Raw genomic sequence first — 14273 nt, forward strand, 5'->3', positions numbered from 1 at the left:
CAGTGGGCTCTGTACTGATGGTACAGAGCCTGCTTGGCGTTCTGTCTCTCCTCCCTGTGCCCCGCCTCCCCATTGCTTGCACACACACAATCTCTCTCTCTCTCTCTCTCTCTCTCTCTCTCTCTCTCTCTCAATAAATAAAATTAAAAATTAAAAAAAGAAAGAAACCAGACAGTTAGCAAATACAAATTAATAAAACTTTAGAAAATAACCTCGGGGCACCTGGCTAGTTCAGTCAGGAGAGCATGTGACTCCTGAGCCCAGGATAGTGAGTTCAAGCCTCATGTTGGGTATAGAGCTTACTTAAAAAACATATATATATAGGGTGCCTACATGGCTCAGTTGGTTAAGTGTCAGGCTCTTGACTTTGGCTCAGGTCATGATCTCACAGTTCATGAGTTCAATTCCCACATCGAGCTCTGCACTGACAGCACAGAGCCTGTTTGGGATTCTCTCTCTCTCCCTCTCTCTCATGTGCTCTGTTTCTCTCTCTCTCTCAAAATAAATAAACTTAAAAAAGAAAAAGAAAATAACCTTTTGCATGATTATAGAAAATCTTTTAGGTACTTGTTTGCTATATGAAATAACATAACTTGCCAGTGTAATTTTATGTAATGAAATCCATTAAAAATCGGTATTTAGAAAACAAATCAGGTAGAAAGCTATCCTAAATTACTTAAAGATTTTATTTTTAAGTACTCTCTATGCCCAATGTGGGGCTCAAACTCACAACCCCAAGATCAAGAGCCACATGCTCTGCTGACTGAGCCAGCCAGGCCACCCCATATCCTAAATTACTTAAAATATAATACAGTTTACCCAAATTTCATATAAAATTTATAAGAACCCTGAAAAGGAAAGCAAACCATAACTCCAATAAGGGACGCCTAAGTGGCTCAGTCAGTTAAGGGCTCTTGATTTCAGCTCAGGTCACGATCTTGCAGTTCATGAGTTCAAGCCCCTCAAGCCCCTCGTTGAGTTGTTGAGTCGAGTCTCGGGATTCTCTGTCCCAGTCTGCCTGCCCCTCCCCTGCTTGCGTTCGCTCACGCTCTTGCTCTCTCTCTCACTCTCTCTCTCAAAAGGAATAAATACAGATTTAAAAAACACCATAACTATAATAATAAAGGTGGATCACTATGGATGGTTATTTTAACATCTACTTATCTGTAGTTTGGAACCAGCAATGGAATACTAGAGCCAATCGCATGAATTCCTTTGGAAGGAGCTCCTAGATGCTGCACCAGCAGCAGAACCTTGGGAGAAAGATGCTCAAGAGGCCCACCCAGCCAGGACTGAAAACAAAAGCCTCTGGTGCAGAAGCAGTGGGTTCCCAGGGGACAGCAGTGGGACTATTAATGGTCTGAAGAGAAAACCAATTAGCCTGCTAGAGAGAACAAGAGTCCCACCCAAACAAATCAGTAATCTATAAAAGCAGCTTTACTCTCCTTGTGCCTTGGGGGAAGAAAGTATTTACAGGTGCTCCCTGTGGGCCAGATCTCACAGAGCCAGAAATAATCAAACATTACACTCAGAGCATTCAAACAGGTTTCTGCTGAGCAGAGCCCAGGACCAGGCCCAAGTCCCCCGGGGGCTCAACTGACACTTAACTACAGAGGATCTAATTGAAGTCCAGAAATAGAAAATGAGGCTATAAGACCCTCTCCTCTTCCTCTTCCCTTCTCCTCCAGTGAACCATTAAAGAGTCTGCTATCCTGGAATAAGGAAATAACCCATTTTCGGAAGCAGTCTGCCCCTGATTCAGCCTGTTTATACACAGGGAAGTCAAAGAGGATTCAACACACCCGGATTGCAAAGTAGTTCACACCGTACATCTCCAGGTCCTGAGCTATCTTCAAATATTCCATTTCAGCTTCATCCCTGTGAAGAGAATGAAAGACACTGTCACCGGAACTAAGTGAGAAAACAGAGGGCGGGCACACGCCACCCTGAGCATTGGAACCTGCCAGAAGATGTCAGCCAGAGCAGATACCAGCAAGGCTCTTCCCAGCCCTGAGTCTATTAAACGCACCGAGGTCAAGCAGAATTTCCCGGCCTCATAAAAGCCAGAGAACAGATTCATTACAGTGTCTCTTGGCTTCAATTTCACGCTTTGCCCTTGATAAATAATGATACCCGTCTCAAGGAATTCAAGAAAAGCATGTGGTATGTTATCTTCTTCCCTCAAATGGATTTGGATATGCAAATTTGATTTAAGTTGTTGCTTTATCTGGTTGTGAACTTTTTTCACCTACAAGGTTTTGGTATTGAAACAATTCTCTCGGCAACCTACCGGAGAGCTACCTTCCTGATTTTATTTCTGTGGGTGTTGTCAGAGATTAGGTCAAGAGCTATCGGGGCTGTAAAACCCAACCAAGGTCACCTACTTCTAAGCTAGGAGTCAGATTAAGATCTTAAAGCAATGACTTGCAGGAAACTCCCAAATAGGTACGATATTGAAATATTTTAACTAGGTCTCCCTATGACCTTGCCTCTTCCCTCTCTCCAATCTCAAAATGCTCTCAAATGGAATTTTAAAAATTCAACCTGAGAGAACACACAGTGTTGGCAAGCACGTGGAACAACTAGAAACACACACACTGCTGATGTAAATTGGTACAAACAATTACCTTGGAAAATCGTTTGATGTCATTTGTAATAGCGAAAAACCAAGAGACAGCCCAACATACCCAACATCCACCAATAGTGCAATGGGGAATTCATGCTTTAATAACATAGTGGAGTTCTGCACAGCAATGAAAATGAAACTGTTACTGCTATTACACACCACAAACCAATTCTCACCATATGATTCTGGGTAAAAGAAGTGAGACACAAAAAATAGGGACTCTCCGATTGCATGCAAGTAAAATTTAAAACATGCACTGCTACTCCATCGTCAGGAGAGTGGTTAGCTGTGGGGAGGAAGGATGGGGAGTGATGGGGGGGGGGTGGTCACGTGCTATCTCATCACCTGGTATTACACGGTGTTTTCACTTTGTGGTAATTCATTGAGTGGTACGTTTAAGACTTGCCCACTTTTCAGTATACATGGTATTAAAAAAAGAGCACGCTAGGAAGTTGATTTGAAGAGGACAATATTTTAAAGACTAATGAAAAGATGATCAATTCCTACAGTGATCAGGGAAATGCTAATGAGTACTTAAGATACATGTCTCCTCTTTTAGATTACAAAAATTAGATGGATAAAAATGAGTGGTGGGGAGAGAAACGAGTCGGGGAGAGACGTGCACACACTGCTGGTAGGCAGGTAAACAGGTCCGGCCTTTGCGGAGGGCGATTTAGCGGCACCTGTCAGAACACAAAATGCTCATATCCTTGGACTCAGCAACTCTTGCAAAGAATGTATCCTCAGAACTGCTCATATAATTATATAACAACATTAGGCTGTACATTGCAGAAAGTGAAAATCTATAGCCACTCCAAATGTCATCAGTAGGGAAATGGACACAAAAGCTACAGAATATCCATACATTATAATCCTTAACGTGAAACCTAAATTGCCAATGAGTGCAGTGGGCCTGTACATCTGGACAGGCTGTATTCATGCACTAGAAGAAGCACACACAACACTGAAGACCAGCTACTCCCAGCGCTCCCTTTTTCTATACACCTCAGTACTGGATTTTGTTCAACGAGCGTGTCCTAATTTCATAGTTCTTAAAAAAAAAAAAGTCCATACGGAAATGTAAACCGATAATGAAGCAGCCTCACCTGGCTCGGCCTCGGTGCTCCGCGTACCAGGCTGTAATTCTCTCCTCCCACATTTCTGGAGTCATTTGATACAGATTTATTACCTACCAAAAAGTAGAGCAAAATAAAAAACCCACATACAAAGAAAGTTTTGGTATTGTATGCCATTTTCATAATTGTGCATCATTTTTACAAAATAGCAAAGCTATTTTTAAAAAGCCACATACAGGGAGCCAGTCACATGGCACAGAGGTGGTGCGCACAGACAAGCACCATTCAGTTTGAGTCACAACTCAGAAGGGTGCACCATTACTCAGGCGTAGGTGCACCCCTCACCCAGCTGCCGTCCCTCTTTCTTGGGCTGCACGTCCCAGAGGGAGGAGCTCAGTTGGGTCGGCCAGGGCTAAGCTGTGTGTGCTGCTGCCTCCGCCTGCACAAAAGCCATCAAAGGAGCAGGGAAAGTCAGGTAAAGGTGAGAATCGGGCCTTTATTACACATGACAAATGAGTGGAGCTATAAAACCGGGAGCAGCAAAAGGGAGGGAGGGCCTGCTTCCGTGGCTAATGAACAAGATGAACAACACTGAGGATTAAAAACTACAATGTCCACCCCAATTCATCTCTATCCACCCTGCCCAGCTGCAAATAGCTCAGCTCCCTGAGCTGAACACACACTGCTCCACACACCTCCCTGGGAATCGCTGGTGCTCACCCACCTTGAAGGAAACAAACATTTACAGCCCTGGCAACCGCAAATGAATTCCACGAACCTTGGCTTTTTAATATTCTTAACAGAGATTCAACATTCTTTACTCATCAAGATTGATCACAAAATATTTATTTAAATGTTTTTGTCATGTACTTCCAATATTCCTTCAAGCCTCCCAGTTGGCTTTATCACAGAGCACATCTCTGCTGTGTCTTCCCAAATAGGGGATTGATTTCTTCTTACCCTTTTTGGAAGCAATTCTTCTTGGGCCAAAAATCCCCGCTTGTGAACAGAGGGGTCATAGTCACCATACTGGAAGAAGAAGAAAGGAGAGCAAGCGATTGAGATTCTAGAGACAACTGCCATTTCTGAATGGAGCCTGACTCTGTCTTATCCCCTCCCAGCTCCGGGAGCAATTCAGTTTCAATTCAGTTCTGATGCCAAGTCAAGATTTCTACCTTGCTAGTTTGTTACCCTTGAATGAAAATACAAAGCTGATTATATCTATGAACAGAGTTGTATAATCCCGTGAGGGATGGATGGGTAATGTGCTAATAAGAATGTGACATTTGTATGGAAATGTAGCCGTGTTTTCTAACCCAAAGAAAGCAGTCACTACCAAACATTAGCTTTTGAAAGGAAACAACAAAACACAACTGTGAAAGTTGTAATTAACAACGTGTGATAAGAGTCTTACCTACAAATCCTTCTAAGTGGCTGGTAATTGGAGACAATTGCTAGGTTGGGAGCTGGGAATAACGCAGGCAATAGTTCCAATACCTTTCATTCAAGGCTCTGAAAAGTGCTTTGGAGAAATCTGATGCCAAGGCTGTCATTCCCATTGTACAGACAAAGAAATGAGTAATAGGTTAACTGATTTTCTTAAAGCTGCAGAGCAAGTCATTAATGGGGCCAGAAATGCATTTTAATGTATTTATTTAGGGACAATAACTTGGAAATTTATGTTCTGATTTAAGAATGAATATCCCTTTCTTTCCAATGTTCATCAGCAACTTTAAGTTGTGTCTCATCCCATGCCTGCTAAAAAAGCACCATGAATTGGGGCTCACTCAGTTAAACATCTGACTCTTGATTTCAGCTCAGGTCATGATCTCGTGGTTCATGAGTTGGAACCCCACGATGGGCTCCGTACTGACAGTGTGGAGCCTGCTTGGGATACTCTCTCTCTCTCTCTCTCTCTAAAATAAAATAAACTTTATTTTTAAAAAACACCATAAATTAATGTCTTTTAAGAATCTCATCATTATCTTGCAAATAGAATTGTACTGAGTTTTTTGAGCGTTTTTAAAGGAATTAATTTGTCAAATTAAACATTTAAAATATGCCAGTTTTTGTACCCCTGTCTTCATTTAAAAAAAACTTAAAGGAACCTGGCTTCTCTCGATCTCCTAAAGGCCTGAGGATGTGATGAGTGAGTAACTGGACTGAGTTTTAAGGGCACTCTCTCGGGAGGCAGCCGCAGAGCACAGGTAAGAGCCTGGCTCTGGAAGCAAGCAGCTAAAAATTCAAACCCAGCTCTTCCACTTATTAGCCGTGACCTTGGGAATTTTGTGTCTTGGTTTTCTCATCTGTTAAATAGGGATAATAGCAGTATTTGTCTTATAGGACTTTTATGGGGATTAAATGAAATAATACCCATACAAAATTTTTTAATGTTTATATATTTTTGAAGGAGAGAGAGACAAGAGTGTGAGCAGGGGAGTGGCAGAGAGAGAGAGGGAGACACAGAATCCAAAGCAGGCTCCAGGCTCTGTGCTGTCAGAGCCCAACTCGGGGCTTGAACTCACGAACTACGAGATCAGAACCTCAGCCTAAGTGGGATGCTTAACCAAATGAGCCACCCAGGCGCCCCACCTCTCTGATTTTTGAAGGGGTAGGATGCTAAAGCAAGCCCTGTTAGTCGCATTTGCAGACCTCTTAATGGTGCTGACCAAACTCTAAATGCCGAAGTAAGCAGATATGCAAAGTTAAAGTTGTAAATTCAGGTTCCAAAGGCTTGTAAGATTAACGACCCACATTACCATACTGAGCTCCCAGCTACTTCAGTGATCAAATATGTTACACATTTGAGCAATGCAGAGGCAGCAAAGACCCTGCTTAAAGAACTTCACCGCTGGACTAACTCCACCTACAACATTAAAGCCACCTTGATACGTGTGCCTGCTCTTAAATGTCTCTTCAAAAAACAAAAGAAGAAGAAAACCCTTAAGTTGTGGCAGTTAGTGAATATAAAGGAAAGTCATACCACTCCATAGATGGAGATGGCTGTTCCTCATCCTTTTATGTACGGATGCATTCTGGTAACAAAACCAGGAGTGGATTTACTTTGAAACTAATGAATATTGGGTTCAGGTCTCTCTGCACCTGTGTGGGCCTGAACTAATTTTGTACTCAAAATTTGGTATTCTAGCATTAAAAAGAAGCCCCTAAATTATATAAACTTCAGGCTCCACAAAACCTGGATCCACCCCTGATATGAACCAACTGAATTTAAATACAAGAAGGGAATTCACCATTTAGAGGACTCTTGAAGTCAATTCTTAGGTTAAACAGAGGCTCTTTCTGGATATGAAATACTAGCCTCTGCCTATATACATGGGAAATTCGACCAAATGCTCTGAACAGGATTTCACAAAACAGATTTGGTCAATACATACACAGAATGAATAGATTCCTTACCAAAACACCGGTCACTATATTCAAGGTGGATTAAAGGCTCAAACCCATAAATGAAAATCCATAAAAATACCAGAATAAAATGTAGGACATGTGCAGAACAACAGTTGGTGAGGCCATTCTAAAAGTCACCCAAAACATAAAAAGATTGACAAGTCTGATTAAAAAAAAAAAAAAAAAAGATAAAAGGTCAACACCCATAATATATGGAGCTCCTATAAATCAATTAGAAAAAGATAAACAATACAGTAGAAAAATGGGCAAGCTGTAAACACTTGATTCACAGAGGAAAGAAATACAAATGGCCAATAAATCTATGAAAAGATTCTCAGCCCCATGGTAATCAGGAAACAAAAAGTTAAAAAAAAAACACACCTATTTTTCTGTCAGATTAGCAAAAATTTAAAAGACTGATAGCATCCACTATTGATGAGGATGTAGAAAAACAGGTATTCTCACACACTGTTCTTTTTCTTAAAAAATTTTGTAATGTTTGTTTATTTTTGAGAGAGAGTGCATGTAAGCGGGGCAGGGGCAGAGAGAGAGGAGGACAGAGGATCCAAAGCAGGCTCTGTGCTGACAGCAGTGAGCCCAAGGCAGGGCTCAAACTCCAGAACCATGAGATTGTGACCTGAACTGAAGTCAGATGTTCGACCTACTGAGTCATCCAGATGCCCCTCACACACTGTTCTTAAAAGTTAAATTAGGACAAGACTTTTGGAGGACAATTTGGCCATACATATTTAATGTTTTTTATTCTGATAGATTTATATACCTAAAATTCACCATCTTAAGCATACAATTCAGTGGTTTTTAGTATATTCAGAATGTTGTACACCCATCACCACAATCTAATTCCAGAATATTTCCATCATCCCAAAAAGAAATCCATACCCATTAGCAGTTAAGTCCTAATTTCCTCTTCCTTCTAGCCCCTAGCAACCACTAAATCTACTTTCTGTCTCCATGGATTTGCCTATTCTGGACATTTCATATAAGTGGAATCACACAATAGGCAGGCTTTTGTGTCCAGCTTCTTTCACTTGGCATTATTTAAATTTTAAAGATTCTTATCCTTCAGCCCAGTTATGCCATTTCTTGGTATTTATCCTAGTGAAAGATTGTTCATATGTGCCCAAAGAGGCATATTCAAAGATGTTCACTGCATTCGTTTAAATAATAGAAAAACAAACCTACATATCTACCAATAAAGACATATTGAAGTAATCCACAGTCCCTCCTTTTCAGGAAATACTGTTCAGTAGTTTAAAAATGAAGCGGGAAGGGGTGAGTGGGTGGCAGTCGGTTGAGCATCTGACTTCGGCTCAGGTCATGATCTCACAGTTCATGAGTTCAAGCCCCACGTCACACTCTGTGCTGACAGCTCAGAGTCTGAAGGCTGCTTTGGATTCTGTTTCTCCCTCTTTCTGCCCCTCCCCTGCTGGCACTCTGCCTTTCTGTGTCTCTCAAAAATGAATAAACATTAAAAATCAGGTGGGACGAGGGGTGCCTGGGTGGCTCAGTCGGTTAAGCATCTGACTTCAGGTCATGATCTCACACCTTGTGAATTCGAGCCTCACATCACACTCTGTGTGGACAGCTCAGAGCCTGAAGCCTGCTTCAGATTCTGTGTCTCCCTCTCTCTCTGCCCTTCCCCTGCTCATGCTCTGTCTCTCAAAAAAAATTTTTTTTAATTAAAAAAAAATGAAGTGGGACGATCTGTTCTGATAGTTTTAAGTAAAAAGGGCATGGTGTACAGGAGGTCCTCTGGGGTAGCCACCTAGAAGGGGAATTTCGGGGAAGGGGTACCCCCTCACCTGATGGGCTCCTATCACATCCATTGCTCTACAGAGGTCATTCCAATTCGCAGTCCCTTTCTGCCCGTATGTGAGCTCAGACAACACTTCTCTCCTATTTACTAATCGTTGTCAACCTTCTGGGTTTGAAATGGCATGTTAGCGTTGCTTTTTTTTCTTGATTACTACTGAGATTGAACATCTTTTTCTATTTACTGACCATTCTCATGTTCTCCTCCATAAAGTATGTATGCCCTTTGTATCTATTTTTCTGCTATCTTTTTCTCATACACTCAAGAGTTCTTTATGTTCAGGGATATATCTACAATTCTGCTTGTAGAAATCTACCTTAAGAGGTGGAAACTTTAAAAAAAAAAAGAGGTGGCAACTTTTGCACATGTACATGAAGATTCATATAAAAGGATCTTCAGTAAAACACTATTGATAACGAACGGAAGGGGGAAAAGAGAAACTAAACCTACCTCTCCCTTAGAAGGGGGATGGATCAATGAATTAGGTTTACTCATCAATGGCCACCATACAGCAATTAGGACCAACAAGCTACATCTACACATACAACATGATACATCTCAAAATCAATGTTGAGTGGGGAAAAAACATCAATGTGTAAAAGTATAAGCCACAAAAGGGGGGCGGTGTGTGAAGGACAACATCATTTATATTCACCTTTTGCCTCTTTGACATTTTCAAGTTGGTCTCCTCCCATCCAACTGACTACTGCCCCAGGTGTGAGCCTCAGAGCCTCTCCCCAGGATGACCACCACAGCCTTCTAACAGGTCTCCCTGCTTCCAAGCCTGCCTCACTCCAATATGGCCTTCACATAGCCACCAAAGGATCTATCTAAAATATAAACCCTTCACTGGCTCTGTACCACCCACACAATAAAGTCAAGACCCTTTCTGATCTGGCATCCTACAGACATACCCCTCCAGCGTCAACTCTTGCTACTTTCCACCTACACTGTACATATACCCAACTCAATTGCCTTTTGGCACTCTTTTTCCCTAACTGACATCAAAGAGTACCAAGAAACGGTAAGCCTCCTCTCCCACCATCCATTTCTCTTTCTGAACACTAGGAGTCTGCAGGCCAGCACTGCAAGACTGGTAAATTACATACCACGATCTCCCAAAGTCATTTTTAAGAAGAACACATTTTAAACACCAAGTTGTCAGTATAGAATCCAACAGGTGGCTTAAAACATTGCAAGATGGTTTGGTATGTCATGTGACTGGACTGAACAAAACAAAACAAAACAACAACGACAAAAAAAAAAAAAAAAACAACAAACCCAGACTTTCGATTCAAACATAACTCAAACTCTAACCAAGAAATATGGTTCTTGTTAACTGAACCATGTGATTAATATTTGTATTTATACTTTGAGGGTAATTGTTTCTTGATGCTGTGGAATTAGCTCTGTCTATATCATTCCAACAGCTGAAATACCATAATGAATGCATTTGTGCATAATTACATTCCATGTGTTAATGAGCCTGATTCGTTTTCCGCACCATACTTCTAAGGTTCCTTTCTGTCTCAGAAAGGTTGAGGATGAAAACAAACTGAATATGATGGAGGGAACCAGTGTGGTTTACTGAGAAGTTTGGACTAAATTAGACCCTATAAATGAATCTGGAATTTGGTGAAAGGCAGTGCGTGCTACCCAGAGACATCCCTCACACGCTACAAGGGGAGGGCAAGAGTGGAGTGCTGAGCTAAGCGTCCCGGACGGTAGGGTTCTCAACCCGGCTCTAGTCTCCAGTTCCACTCTGCTTCAAATCTTGTCCATCAAGAAGTGGGCTATAAATTCCATTGAAAAAGAATTAACATAAAGTATTAGGACTTCAGACAAATTATTAATCCTTTCTGAGCCTTAAATTCCTCATCTGCAAACCAGGCATAATCCTCTCAAGCTGTGGCTCATGGAAAAGACTACACTGAGTATTGCACGAAATATTCGTGTGTAACACTTTGTAGAACTGTAAAACATTACAGGCATGTAAGATCCTATTAATACTGTAATCAGAGATATCTTTTTTAATATGAACCAACAGTCCTAGAAACTGGAAGCATGTGATAATAATCCTTAGTTTCTCGAATGCAGACTTGAAGCCACAGATTACCTTTATTTGTAAGATCCTGAAAATTTACACCGGAAAAAACAGTTAGAACATCCTCCTCCATATGAACCACATATGCTGTCTGTGAATCACTTTCATCTCTAAATTAGTAGGATCCAAATTAGTAGGGCTTTCCTACAGTGAAATCTGTTTAAGCAAACATCTGCTGGTTCCCTGAAAAGTTATTTTTTTCCACAGGTGGCCTTTGAATTTGTGGCCCAAAATCCATGTAAAGGAAATGTAGCCTTTGAGACTGAAGCCCTTCAAAGAGAGGTAGTGTCCTTGAGAGCTTGGGTCTCCTCTCAGCTGGAGAGAAAGCGTGCTAAAAAGGAACTCGGTTCTGGGCCAGGAAGTGCTCACATTTGATGAGAGTGACAATGACTGCTTCATCACTGTCAGGGCAATACTGATTGAAAGGACACATTTTTCCTGTTATTAATATTCTTAATCAAAGCATAAAAGGAAGCATATGTTTTAGTTGAATCGAGGCCCATTTTCTGCTTTTTTCAATTACTCATTTTTCTGGGCAGTGGAATAGGGGAGGCACAAAACACAATCCCAAAGCCATGAATTCTGCCCTTAGCTTTACCCAAGATTGTCCGAATGCCCTTGGGCAAATCGCTAAAGGGCAGATACTCGCTGTAGTGTCTGTATCTGTGACAGAGTCAACAACCCACTCCTCAGGCCTGGTGAACACTCAGCAAATATTAGCCGAGGCATCAAATGATTGAATTGATTCTTGTACTTCTGTTAGTCTGACCAGCATGAACAGACTTTTTTTTCCTCCCAAATGATAGGCCAGTCATTTCCCAGCTTTGATCTGAAATTGTATTAAACTACCCCCCAAAAAAGTGGGCTAAGAAGTTAAGAGTATCTTATTAATTTTCTTAACACTACAGGGAAATGGCTTTATGGACACCTCTAACGAAAAAGGAAAATAAAAACTGAAAAGATTATGCAAAATCACAAAAGTAATGAAGATGCCCCAATTCTGGGGCCTCTTCTTAAACTGCAGGGGAGGGGTAGGAAGCAGTAGGACCAAGAAAAGAAGCTATGTGATTGAAGTGGGGTATCTGAGGGACATGAAGCACTCCTGACTGACCCTGTAGTTGGTCTTATGAAAACAGAGAGGTCAAAACACAAGAGCGGTGGTCTCCTCCACCCCCCTCCCAGTCCGCAGTGATTCCTCTAGGAATGATTCACTCACAGCTCAACTGGGCTTGGGGTGCCAAACAGCCTGCAGTACCAGCCATGAGCAAAGCTAGCATGCCCATCAGGGGTGAAGGAAGTAGGGCATTCTCTAGGCTATAGCAGGGTCCCCACACACAGGGCTGCTGGTCCTCAGAGGATGAGTCTGGAATAAGGACCTGGGCCTTTCTGACCGAAATGCTATAGTTTGGCCCAAACTGGAGACAGTAAGTTCATTTTCCTTGGTTCATAAAAAGAAAAGGTTGGTCCAGTGATTGCAATAAACCACATGTGTGTAATGAGATTACACAGACAATTCATCATAAGCGTACACTTAACACTTGTACACACACACACACACACATTCTCACAAGATTATACAGAACCTGGGACAGTGACAGTGGTTTCCCCAGCCCAAGTCCTAAACACTTCCTTTCTGGGGAAAGTCTCTCTGAAGCCTAGAAAACCTGAAGAAACAAAAGACTGGAGTGATCCTGTGACACACATTAATGCCAAGGAGGAAGGCACTTTTCTTCTTTGAGCCTACCTTGGCCTGGACGGCGTAAGAAGCCAGGAGCACAGAAGCCTCGGGAGGGCAGTAGATCTTTTCATCTAAAATCTGCTTCTTTACCTGAAAGGGGCAACAAGGGAGACATGACGCTGTGTGCGTGAAAGTGAGCTGTGCAGGCTGGTCACAGCAGATGGCTGCAGGGTGTTCTAATGAGGCCTGCCAAACCAGCCTGTTAATGATTTTCTGACAAAGGGTACAATTTTTTTTATTGCTGCAGACAGGTTGGGAGTTCAGTCACTGAGAAGTTATTGGTAAGATGACTACAAAAAAAAAAAAAAAAATGCTGAAGAGGAAAAATACTTCCATGGTTAAAACAGAGACTGATATCTGGACCGTGACAGAGGGGAGCTGTGAATTCCAGAAGTGTCAGGGGCAGCTCTGGTGGTGATTGTGGCCTCGGCCACTTGCTGAGCACACGCAGCACCAGAGGAAATGGGAGTCTACTTTAAAGTCTTAACACAAGACAAAAGTCAGCAAGGCCACTGAGTTATGACTGCAGGAAAAAAACCCATCACTTTCCAAATGCCTGCTCTAAGGAAAAAGGAAGCAATAAAGTTTGATCGATTAAACTTTTAAGCACATGTGAGGTCCAGGAAATATAATTCTTAAGCCATAATGTTGAATTAACGGATCTCATTGCATTTAATTTCTTAGAATGGTGCAGCGTGTGATGTTCCAGACATAGAGGCAAGAGAGCCTCACTGAAATAAACACAACAGGAAAGCCAACTCTCTTTTCACAGATGTCAACAGTCACCAGATTCATAAAAGTAGTAAATTTTGCCTTGCTCAGCCACGAAAACACTCCAACATTTCAATATGAGGAAAAATGAAGCTAAAGTCACAAGAGGGATGGGCACTTCTTCTAAATGCTAACAAGAAAGTCATCTCTATAACACTAGGACATTCTGGGGCCTAGGAGATCATTATGTGGTTTTATTCAAAGCAGTGTAACTTTCTAATCCCTGATTTATTTTCAAAGGAAAAAAAAAAGCCATACTACAGAAAAACTGAAAGGGTTTCCCTTTGCAGGAAAGTGTTAGGGATGGGGGAGTGTGTGTGTACATCTATATACACTTTTTTTGGCAAACCTTTTTTGGAAAATAAATTATTTGGGGGTTTTATTACATTTAACTTAATATTAACTGAACATAACAATCTGAGGCTCAAACTAATTACAGGAGGACTATGTGACAGCCCATACATACGTCTACTTCTGGGAAATCCTGTAATTAACGCCCCTGTGCGATCTACCGACAGCGGGCATCTCTGGGCACATAAGCAGCTCCACCACCAATCACTGCAACTAACCATGAAACTGGGGCAGCTGCACTCTGATCAAGCGGTAAGAACACAAGCAAAATTGACAGGGTTTTCATCCTCACACAAACCCCCACTCATCGCGCCCCTAGATGGTCAGTCTTAGCAGTCTTTGAACCCATAATCATGGAGCTCCTC

General features: G+C 41.8%; 1 protein-coding gene across 10 annotated transcripts in view; it reads right to left on the minus strand.

The window, feature by feature from the left end:
- Nucleotides 1–14273, minus strand: part of NF2 (NF2, moesin-ezrin-radixin like (MERLIN) tumor suppressor) — an 80382-nt gene that overhangs the window by 35080 nt on the left and 31029 nt on the right. For all 10 annotated transcript variants that reach the window (XM_060612784.3, XM_060612787.3, XM_060612785.3 and 7 more), the window contains 4 exons: nt 12793–12876; nt 4663–4731; nt 3733–3815; nt 1803–1878 (listed from right to left, as the gene is read on the minus strand). In XM_060612784.3, coding sequence (XP_060468767.1) covers nt 1803–1878; nt 3733–3815; nt 4663–4731; nt 12793–12876 — 312 coding nt within the window. The remainder of the gene's footprint in view (nt 1–1802; nt 1879–3732; nt 3816–4662; nt 4732–12792; nt 12877–14273) is intronic.

Source organism: Panthera onca, chromosome D3 (genome assembly GCF_046562875.1).
Source record: "Panthera onca isolate mPanOnc1 chromosome D3, mPanOnc1 haplotype 2, whole genome shotgun sequence".
Taxonomy (NCBI): Eukaryota; Metazoa; Chordata; class Mammalia; order Carnivora; family Felidae; genus Panthera; species Panthera onca.